We start from the raw sequence: 11,475 nt of genomic DNA, 5'->3' as shown, positions 1-11,475 counted from the left end.
CCCCCCCCCCTTTTTTTTTTTTTTTTAAGGAGACGGAGTCTTGCTCTGTCGCCCAGGATGAAGTGCAGTGGCACAATCATAGCTCACTGCAACCTCAAATTCCTGTGCTTAAGCAATCCTCATGCCTAAGCTTCCTCAGTACCTGGGACCATAGGCACAAGTCACCATGCCAGGTTAATTTTTTGGTTTTTTTGATAGAGATGAGGTCTTGCTATGTTGTCCAGGCTGGTCTCAAGCCCCTAGCTTCATCTGATCCTCCTGCCTCAGCCTTTCAGAGTGCTGGGATTTCAGGTGTGAGTCACTGTGCCCGACCAGCCCTTTCTTAATTATGCTGGCTCATCCAATATCTAATGCTCTAAACTGTCATGGTGAAAACTACCTTGAACAGGTTCCTGAGCAGGAGCTAAGACTGGGACTTCTGTTGGCATTTGTTGTTCATTCATAACCGCCATGTTAGGAGCTTCAGTCATCATTTGTTGAAATGGAAACATATAAAAAGCTTGGGCTTGCTGGAGGGAATAGCTGAAAGAAATTAAGCATAAGACACAAGGGATAAAATTACCCAAATGAAAAATTCACATGATCAGCTGTAAAAAAAAATCTTCCAGATCCCAATATTTTGTAATCAGATTGTAGCATCTGTTTCGAGTAGACCACAGGGGAGAAGAAAGAGGAGGGACATCTATTCCCATACATGCCTATTTACTCAAACTCTGCTGAGCGCTTATTAGCCAAGCATTAACTCTCAGTGATTAATGACAAGATGTGTCACCAATAAAACTTAGTCTTGGCAAGTCAGCCTGTACTTTCTCTGAAGTGAGATCATGGGAACTTTCTAGTAAACAGATTTGAAAGGCCTGTCAACCCACGAAGAGTTAAAATACCCACAAATAGAATTTGTGTCCCTACCTTCACACTTTAATCATCTTGTCACCAAGATGCTCTCCAATTTAACTTAAGGTTTTCTTTTGGTTTTTTGCCTGTTTACTTATTTACTTGTTGGATTTGTTTTTTATTGTTTTGTTAGGGTTGGTTTGTTTTCTTTGCCACTGCTGTGGTTTGAATGTGTGTTTGTGTGTGTGTTTGTGTGTGTCCCCGCCAAAGTTCATGTGTTGAAAAGTTAATCCCCAAACAGTATTGACAGGTGGCACCTCTAAGAGGTGATAAGGTCCTGAGGACACTGCCTTCATGAATGGATTAATGCTGTTATTAGGGGAGTTGGATTAGTTACAGTGGGAGAGTGTCCCTGATAAAAGGATGACTTTGAGCCCCTTCCTATCTTTGAAAGTGCTCTCTTGCCCCATGATGTCTTCAGCCATGTTACATTCCTGCAAGGAGGCCCTCACCAGATGCAGCCCCGCGATCTTGGACTTTTTTCAGCCTGCAGACTTGCAGCCAACTAAATACCTATTGTTTATAAATTACGCAATCTGTGGCATTTTGCTACAGCAGCACAAAAGAAACTAAAACAGCTACCACACAGGGACAAGAAATGGATGCCTTGCAAACCAATAAACACTCTCTTTTGAATATTATTTAAACTTTGTTCAAAGTAAAGAATATAGGCCTTTAAAAAATTTCTGATGACCTTAAATCACTATCTCAAGTGGTTGCTCTCAGCACAAAATTAGTGAAGCAGACACATATTTGAGGAAACTCAAGTTACAGCCAATGGCAAATAATGCCATTAAATATACAGGAGGAAGAAAAAGATTAGGAAATAAAATGGAAAAGTATCATTTACGATTTGAAGAGAAAAGTCATGTTATCGATGGCAAGACAACTCTATTAATTAGTTTTATTTCTATGTAATATTTGGAGAAAGAACAGGAAACTAAGAAAGCAGAGATTAGAAAGGCAAACGGGCACAGTGGCTCATGCCTGTAATCCTAGCACTTTGGGAGGCTGAGGTGAGAGGATTGCTTGAGCTCAGGAGTTCAAGATCAGCCTGGGCAACGTAGCGAGACCATATCTCTACAAAAAAAAAAAATCAAAACATTAGCCAGGCATGATGGTGCACGCCTACAGTCCCAGATACTCAGGAGGCTGAGGTAGGATTGCCTGAGCCCAGGTGGACAAGACTGTAATGAGTCATAATTGTGCTACTGCATTCCAACCTGGGAGACACAGAGAGACCCCAACACACACACACATACACACACACACACACACACACACACACACACACACACAGAAATGAGTCCATTTACATGGGTGAACTCTAGTACGTAAATCATATCTCAACACAATGGTTAAGAAAAAAGGCCAACTAAAGCATTCTCTGTATAAGCTTAAATGGCCTGGGGAGACACAGGGTAACAGGGGGCTGGGCTAGAACGCTGGCAACTCCAAGATAAACAGAGGCCCAATTCCTATGGCCTAACTGAACCACCAGAGAGGCATTTCGACTTCAAGCTATCGTAACCCATTTGTGACCAGCAAATTTTTCACTTTCCTAATACTGAGTGCAGTGATAGTAAAAAAAAAAATCTGAAGTTGGTTGCTGCAAACTTCTATTGTTAAACATAAGTGAAATGGTCTTTCTAAATTGTCACCTTTTCTACAATACAGCTGAAAGTGGTAAACATATCCAGTATTTGCCTCAGACACCATTCTGACTAGCATTTCATACTTTGTATTTTTACTTGGATCATAAATTCAAAAAGACAGTCTTCCATGATGAGGTAAATTCATAGCATTTCATACTTTGTATTTTTACTTGGATCATAAATTCAAAAAGACAGTCTTCCATGATGAGGTAAATTCACGTCAGCAGCAACCAGGAACAGAATTTGGAATGATGTAAATGCACATGGGTGGTTGTGAATGAGTTAAGAGTAAGTTGATAAAAACATTAGGTGGGCATGGTGGTGCGTGCCTGTGGTTCCAGCTACTTGGAAGGTTGAGGAGGATCACCTAAGCAGCAGGTGGAGGCTGCAGTGGCCATGAGTGTGCCACTGCACTCCAGGCTGCGTGACAGAGTGAGAGTTTGACTTTAAAAAAAAAAAAGAAGTTGATAAAGAAAAAAATTAAGAAAGATTAAATGAGAAAAATATTAAACTACAGCTTAAGCATTTTAGTTCTTTAAATATACTGTTCTCAAGTTACATAAAAATAAAGATGATACAATAAGTTAATAAACTACATTTACATGAGAAAATATTATGTAGCTATTAAAAGTTAAATGCATGGACATTACATAAAAGCACAGAAAACATTTAATATACAAGGGGGGACTCCCACAAACAGAATTTATTTATACAAAATTGTGTATTTATCCTTATATGTTTAAACTTCAGTCACCTTCAAAGTACTCTCCGTTGGATGCAATACACCTATCAAGATGCTTTTTCCACTACACAAAACAGTTTTTGAACTCGTCAATTCTGAAAACTTTTAGTGCTTCTGCCATTGTTTGTTCACCTCTTCCACATCAGCAAAACGTTTCCCTTTAAGGACTTTTTTTTATGGGGAGACAAAAAAAAAAAAAAAAAGTTGCTCAGGGCAAGATGGGGTGAATTGGGAGGGTGAGGCACGGGATCATGCCCTTTTATGGTCAAAACTGCTGAACACTTAGTGTGGTGTGGGCAGGTGTGCTCTTAAACCGCCCATCATGAAATGGGCAAACGTTTTGAAAGAATCTCCAAAAAAAATTCACTGAAGTCAATCACAGCCTCTCACAACAAAGCTAGCTGGCACACTGATACTGATGGGTTCTTGCAACACTTAGTGGGGGAGGCCTGTTACTACCAGGGGCCTGCCCTCCAAGAAACAATTCCGTGTCTTTGGGTTGTGTGTCCCACTTTGCATTTTAAAGGAGAAAAGAGTACAAAATAGTATCATAAACTAAAGCTGCACGTAGGGAAAATATGTAGACAGGGACTAGAAGTTATAATGTAAAAATGAAGACAAGTGCTTAAAACCATGACTGGCACAAAGTAGAATGTCCTGTCTTTCATATTTCTAATACCATTAGTAGCTTTTTTCAGTGCCAGGTGTGGTGACTCATACCTGTAATTCCAGAATTGCTTGAGCCTAGTTCATTCCTGGAATTCTAGTACTTTGGGAGGCCAAGGCAGGAGGACTGTTGAGCCTGGGAGTTTGAGATCTGCCTAGGCAATATAGCAAGACCTTGTCTCTACACACACACACACACACACACACACACACACAAAATCAAAAAATTAGCTAGGCTCGATAGTGCAGGCCTATAGTCCCAGATACTCAGGAGGCTGAGGCAGGAGGAACACCTGAACCCAGAAGGCTGAGGCTGTGGGGAGCCTTGATGGCACTCCAGCTTGGGCAACAGAGTGAGACCCTGACTCAAAAAAAGGAAGAAAGAAAAGAAAAACAGTCATTAATAGCTCTTTTCAATAAATTGTGACAGTATTGGTTGTTCAATGTTTATGATTTATATATTCAAATGAGGAGCTGAATATGGCTAGGTTAGACCAAGACCTTGAGCAGCTACCCTGTGGAAATTCTTAAAAATGAACTGACGCCGGGCTCGGTGGCTCAGCCTGTAATCCCGTGCCTTTGGGAGGCTGAGGTGAGTGGATTGCCTGAGCCCGCGGGTTCGAGACCCGCCTGGGCGGCGAGACCTCATCTCTACAATAAATCAAAAAATCAGCCGGGTGTGGTAGCGCCTGCCTGTAATTCTGGCTACTCGGAAGGCTGAGGCGGAAGGATCGCCGGAGCCCAGCAGGAGAGGCTGCGGTGGCCGGGAGCGGCCACGGCACTCCAGTCTGGGTGACAGAGTGAGACTCCAACTCAAAAAAAAAAAAAAAAAGTGAACTGCCAACTTTTGATTGTGGTCAAATGGCAACTTCCCAAGATGCTAATTGCCCCTTTCAGCTGGTAGATACAAAAGTAAAGAGGTAGTCACAATCAATGAGTGGCCAAAAGGATGCACGAGGTAACCTTTGTCACATGTCTGGAAAGTAGCCGCCTTCCAACCCTCCCTCATGCTTCTTGCTATTGCTCTTGGAGTTTTATGACTGTGGCCCATTTTGAACACTTCACAAAAAATTCAAACTTAAAAACCATAAATTAGGGAGGCACCATTCACATCACGAAAAGATTCTTCATTTTAAAAAAATTCCACAATATAGCTCCCTTAGTACAGTTGTGAGTCATTAAATATCTCTAAAAATTCTGGGGCTCAGAAACTGAAAATTAAAATTCTAGAAATCACAGTTGGCTGAAAAAAAAAGTGAAAAACAAGGAAGAAAAAGAATCTGAACTTTTATATTAGAGGCATATACCAATTTTTAAAGCAGCCCAGAAGTTTACCTACAGTAACAATATATCCTTTAATCTTTCTAAAATTGATCCATGGTACTTTACAATAAGTTAATTTAGCAAAGAATAAAGCTATAGAAAGTAAAATGTGTTAGCTGTGGTAATATACTATCTTCAAGCATTAAATCTAGACTGATGATCTCAATAGCTTCCCCACAGCCAAAATAAAAGGAAGGTAGATTATGACACCCTTATTATTTGGCAAAAGCAGGCATTACATCCACACAAAAATCTTCATAAACTTGAAAGCTAGTTTTAAATAAGTGTCCTGGATAATTTTTCTATTATCTAACGATAGCTAAATTTATAAGCAGCATAAACCTATTCAACCTCAGTGTAAAAATACTCCTTAAATATATTATTTGTATGTATATGTATGTGACAACTGCCACTTCGTAATTTGGAATTCTGCAGTGTTTCCAACAATAACTCCATGAGGAACAGCAACAAGCACTTGGTCAAGTCCTCATCCTCCTGGTGCTATTCCTTTACCATGAAAATGAGCGTTGGATGGATGCGGAGGCTCATGCCTGTAACCTCAGCACTTTGGGAGCCGGAGGCAAGAGAATTTCCTGAGCCCAGGAGTTTGAAATCAGCCTAGGCAACTTGGTGAGATCCTGTCTCTATCACAAATCAAAAAATTAGCCGGGTGTGGTGGTGCATGCCTATAGTTCCAGCTACTTGGAAGGTTGAGATGGAAGAATCACCTGGGCCCAGCAGGTCAAGGCTGAGGTGGCCGTGAGCATGCCACTGTACTCCAGCCTGCCTGGGCGACAGAGTTAGACTCCAACTCCAAAAAATATAGACTCCAACTTCAAAAAAAAAAGGAGGGTTGGATTCTGTGATTTCTACATAGATGGGGAAGGTACAAGAGACAGGACTATTCTGTCTAGATTTGGAATATACCCCCCAAAGACTTTATTTTCTGTAATGCCCTGACATCAAACCTACACTCATGATAAACCCTTTTGTTTCCCTCTGTTCACTTTTCTTCCCTCGTCATTATGCTTGTCCCAACTGTTCTTTGCTACAGCTCTCTCATTTTCTGGCTGTTCACCCCCTTTTCTCTTTTAGCCTCCATTTGCAACTGCCTCCTACTGACTGGCTTTTTTAGTTGCCTGAAATTGATGAATTGTTGTACATGGGGTGGGGGTGAGGGGAGACTGGTTCCAGAACACTTCATGGATGCCAATATCTACGGATGCTCAAGCCCCTGACAGAAAATGGTATAGTATTGTAATCCCAGTACTTTGGGAGGCTGAGGCAGGAGGACTGCTTGTGCCCAGGAGTTTGAGACCAGTCTAGGTAACAAAGCAAGACGTCATCTCCACAAAAAATCAAAAAATTACTCAGGTGTAATAGTGCGTGCCTATAGTCCCAGCTACTCAGAAGAATGAGGTGGGAGCATTGCCTGAGCCCAGGAGGTTGATGCTGCGGTGTGCTGTGTCCACTGCACTCCTGCTTGGGTGACAGAGTGAGACCCCTGACTCAAAAAAATAAAATAAAATAAAGTGAAATATATAGTGTTTGCATAAGACCTCTGCACATCTTCTCATATATTCTAAATAATCTCTAGGTAACTTGCAATACCTAACACAAAGTAAATGCTATGTAAGTAGCTGTTATCCTGCATTTTAAAATTTGTATTATTTTTTGTTATATTTCTATTTTTATTATCTTCTTTCTTTCTGAATAGTCTGATCCATAGGTGGTTGAATTCTTGATTTGGAATCTGCAAACATGGAGGACCAAGTGTATTTCCAGATGGTCTTCCTGAAAACACCTACACACACACACACACACACACACACTCCCCAGACTCCACAGTGTTGATTAAGAAGTCCAGTTAATTCGGATTTGCTATATTTTAAAAACAAAATCTTTAAGGTTTTCTCTAAAATTAATGATTCTAACTACTTTAATCTTCACTTATTTTACTTACCATTTTAAGAACTTCAGTTGCTATTTTCTAAATATATTTTATGACCTTCACTTAAACACGTATATATAGTACTGAATACTTACAAAATAATGATCAATGCTAAATTATCTAAAAGCTCAACTAAAGGGGTCTAGTTATGCCAACTATGATGGAATCCCACCCTAATTATTACAAGACTGTATTTGATATTACTAAGTCTTGAAGTGTGTGCATTTACCATGTACACAACCTACTAGAAACTGTGAATACAAAATATGTGAGTATCCCCAATTCACTATTCACCATTAATCATATAGTATGATTTCAAGTTTCTTCACTGTTTGGTCATGTTTTGGTGTTCAGAATCAAATAAAATACTTCGGATCCAGCCTCATCGGTCTGTAGCTGAGCAGGGCTATCAGCTTCCTCATTCTGGAGACAAACTGCAGACACCACTACATTAGCTTTACTGGCACCCACATTATACTGATTTATACTGAGTTTGCCATCAGTAAAAACTGCCCTTGTATTACTTCTCCTTCATAACATACTTTATCACTGATTTTTCTGCACTTGGATACAGAATTGTGCCTCTTATTGCAAAAGATGATTCACCAATTCAGTCAGTAGGGATTTATCCAGAATCTGACACAATCTATCAATTTTTTCTATAAATCATTGGAAGAAGTGCTTCATTTACAAATTTTATCAGTGTGTCATCAGCACCCTGAAGCTGTCAGGCTGTTGAAAGGAACAAAGTTTGGGACAGAGCTAGCACATGAGTACAGGCCTCTCTTCAGCCTGGCCTTGATTTTGCCAGTAGTGAACCAGTTTTTTATTTCAATGGACTGTCACCAGTCCCTCCTCATCCTGCCCTCAAAGAGAAGTGGTATGGCACAGTAGCAGTTAGAGAGGCAGAATTTGAAAGCAGACCACTTAGATTCAAGTTTCAGCTCTGCCATTTACTAGCTCCACAGGTACATTATGTAACCTCTTATGTCCCAGTTTCACATCTGTAAGATGGGAATAACAGCACCTAAATTCATTGCTTATGAGGATTAAGTTACTCAGTCTATGTAAACACTTAAAACAATGCCAGATATGCTTAAATTTGCTATAATAATAGTATAGGTACCTCCTGTCAGCATCCCTCTGGTACTGTCTAGTATAGGGCTTTCTTTTTTCTGAACTTATATTGTAGTCGAGAGGTCAGTTGTTTCTTTTTAAAACGTTCAGTATCTGATAAGTAAAAATTTGTTCAGGATCAATGTCAATAGAGGGCAGACTCCACCCATGGAAGAAATAGGGACCCATGTGTTTATTTCCAGCTTTGGGCTCCCACCCTCTTGTCCACAAATCCTCTAAGACTGCTGTCATCTGTCCTCTCCTTTGAAATACAACACAACCAGGTCAAGACATCCTCTTCTGTTAGAGCATCCTCTTAATGCCCTCGTTGATCTTGAGTTTTAAATCCTATATACATTCATCCTGGCATTTCCAGCCTGACAATCATTTTCCTTCACATAAAAGATGAAATAACCAAATCAGAAATACTTATGTTTTCTGTCATCTATTACTACCACGCCAGTGGACTAGGCAGAAAACCGAAAACTTGTTTGTCCTTCTTGTTGTCCACATCTAACTAAAACAGCCCTTCCTGGTCTTAACATTTCTAGAAAGTCTACTTTCTTTTGAAGGTTCATCTTTCCTGTCTGTATTTTTTGGTATCCATGTCACCCTTCTCCAGTCACTTTTGATTTGGCATCCTATTTCATCTTTGGCAAATGTCCTTTTCGTGCATGAGGTCACTGGAAACACACTAGTCCCTTAAAAAATTCCTCCTTTTTTATTCTCTGGTTGATTAGACTGTAAGTACAAAGACTTTTGAACTATTTTCCTTTTTTTAAAAAAAGTCTATATCTATGGATTTTTTTCTTTGAATACATGAAATTAATCTTCCAAAATAAAAAGTAAATTTATTATACCAATTCCATTTCTTGACTAGCACAAAGTCACAGGTGACAGAGAACCACTCTTTAAGGATGATCTCCTGGAGTCTGAGTCACTTCAGAACCTCCAAAACCAAAATCTTTAGGGTATTACACAGGATTTTCCATATTTCCAGAGGGCAAAACCTTTGCAAGCCAAAATTAGAAATGGTCTATAGCCCTTTGGATGAAGTTAAGACAACATAGGTCACAGCTCTGAGCTCGACAGGGTCCTGGAGCCCTCGTTTTGCTGCAAGGCACTGGATAACATCTTATAATGTGTAATTAATGTGATGGCCGGCTTTGGCCAAGTGTCAATTCTGCTCTAAAGGTAAGATCACAAGGGTGAGAGATTTCCACACGTTCTGGTGAATCTTCTGGGAAAGAAGTGGAGTAACTCATTACAACATTTGACCCACAAAGTCAAGATACAGTCTACTCTTTATCTATAATTGTCTCTTGTCCTAAACTCTAAGGCAACTTATTTGGGTTACTTCAGTGTGCCCCTTCCCTATTAACAGGAATCTGCACAGAGCAGTCAAAACCAGATTTCAGAGACGTCCTTATTTTACAGACATGAACAGGCCCACAGAAGTCTCTCTCGTCTATATTCAGCTTCCATGAGCCACTGACAGTCAGGATAATTCTTCATTGGGTCTAAGAGTATTTTATTTCAATGTAAGTCATCATTTTAAAGAACCTGTCACTGTATCTATGGTTTAGTTTTCTGCCAGTTTAAAACTCTAAATCTCTGCTTTTGCAAACCTTCTCTTGACGTATCTATTGCTCCCCCAAAGGACATTTTAAAAACAGTCTCGGGATCGTCCCCAGGACCCCTGGAAAGACCATTTTCAGATCGACGTCTTCAGCGTTATACACATTCCCACAGCCACACCATCTAACCTGTGGCGCTTCAGGTTGCTTTTAGTAAACCTTTGGGGAGGAAGACACAATAAAACTTCTAATGTCAAAATGAAAACCCTGGAGCTGGCGATGTCTGACACTCGATCCTTACAGCTCTTTGCACGCTGATAATGGAGAGGGAAGGGAAATACAGTCGAGAACGGCAGCCAGAAAGGAAAAGCCGCCGGAGACTGCCGAATATACCACACTGTCGGCTGGTCGTGGGGGGGACACCTTGGACGGATCCAGGAGCCCGGGACACCGCCTGAGGCGGCCGCGCCCGGCGGGGCGAGGGCCCGAGCGGGCCTCACTGCGCACGCGCGCCCGGCCTTTGTGCTCGGGCCGCGGGTGGAAAGACCCCTGCGCGCGCGCGCTCGCCGCTGCCCCTTCCCCCGCCCCGACGGGCGCGGGGAGTGGGAGGGGGAGCGGGGGAAGGGCGGCGCTCCGCCCGGCTTTACCTGCCGGTGTTCTCCGCTTCCATCCCCCGAGGCCGCCGGCGCGGGCGGCTTCTCCCGCCAGGCGAGCGAGCGGATGGGGTCGGCAGAACGGCGGCGGACACTCGGCGACACGTCGGTACCGGAGACTTGGACCCCGATCGCCGGCAGGACCGGACAGCGGCTGGCCTCGAGCTCCACCCCCAAGCCCGCCACCCTACCCCTTTCTCCGCGGCACTTCCGCCTCCTCGGAGCCAAATCCCACGCGTAGCGGGGGTCACGTGACACGGGCAGCCCAATCCCGCTGGCTTCTTGTCGTCCGGCGCCCCGAACTCCGCCGCTGGGCCCGTCGGGAAAGGTGGAGGACCAGAAAGGGCGGGGGCGCCCCTCTGACGTCAGCTCCCGTCGGCCTCGGGTTTTCGGGGTTGGGCGGCCGCCTGAGTCAAAGGGCGGTGTTCTCTGGGGGCGCTGTGTAGGTGGGGCGGTCAGGCAGAGCGCTGTCCAGGCCTTTCCGCCTCAAATTTGATCTCGGTTAAAAACAGTGTTGCATTCAGTATCAGCTAGCGGGATGCAGAGGAGGAGACTTGGGAATCGGAAAACCTGTGAGTCGGCCACGGTACCATGTTGGGCCTCAGTTTCCCAACCTGTAAAATGAGGGTGAACGTAAAACCGCTTTGTAAAATGTAAAGCTCTACATAAACCATTCTCTGCTTTAATCGGGACATGTGGAAATGTGGACGGTTGAAGTCTGTGACACTAAATGTTCTCCAAGCATCACTTCCTCCTGGTAACCTTACGGACTAACCCCTCTTTTATTCCTCCAGTGGTTCTTACAGCTGGTTTTTGTTTCATTAGTTCCCAACTTCTGTCACTGGTGTTTGAACAAGGACTTAATTAGTAACTCTCAGTGCAGGTAGGCTTTTCTTTG

General features: G+C 42.6%; 1 protein-coding gene across 1 annotated transcript in view; it reads right to left on the bottom strand.

The window, feature by feature from the left end:
• The window catches only part of TDG (thymine DNA glycosylase), a 21,084-nt gene extending 10,308 nt beyond the window's left edge, over positions 1–10,776 (bottom strand). Inside the window, 2 exon segments of the mRNA XM_008064122.2 lie at positions 380–522; positions 10,572–10,776. Coding sequence (XP_008062313.1) covers positions 380–522; positions 10,572–10,594 — 166 coding nt within the window. The 5' untranslated portion in view covers positions 10,595–10,776.
• Between the last annotated feature and the right edge of the window lie 699 nt (positions 10,777–11,475).

This window comes from Carlito syrichta, unplaced genomic scaffold (assembly GCF_000164805.1).
Source record: "Carlito syrichta isolate Samal-C Ts95f unplaced genomic scaffold, Tarsius_syrichta-2.0.1 Scaffold307204, whole genome shotgun sequence".
NCBI classification, from domain to species: Eukaryota; Metazoa; Chordata; class Mammalia; order Primates; family Tarsiidae; genus Carlito; species Carlito syrichta.
Note: the sequence above shows the minus strand (reverse complement) of the source record. Positions and strands in the feature narration are given on the sequence as shown.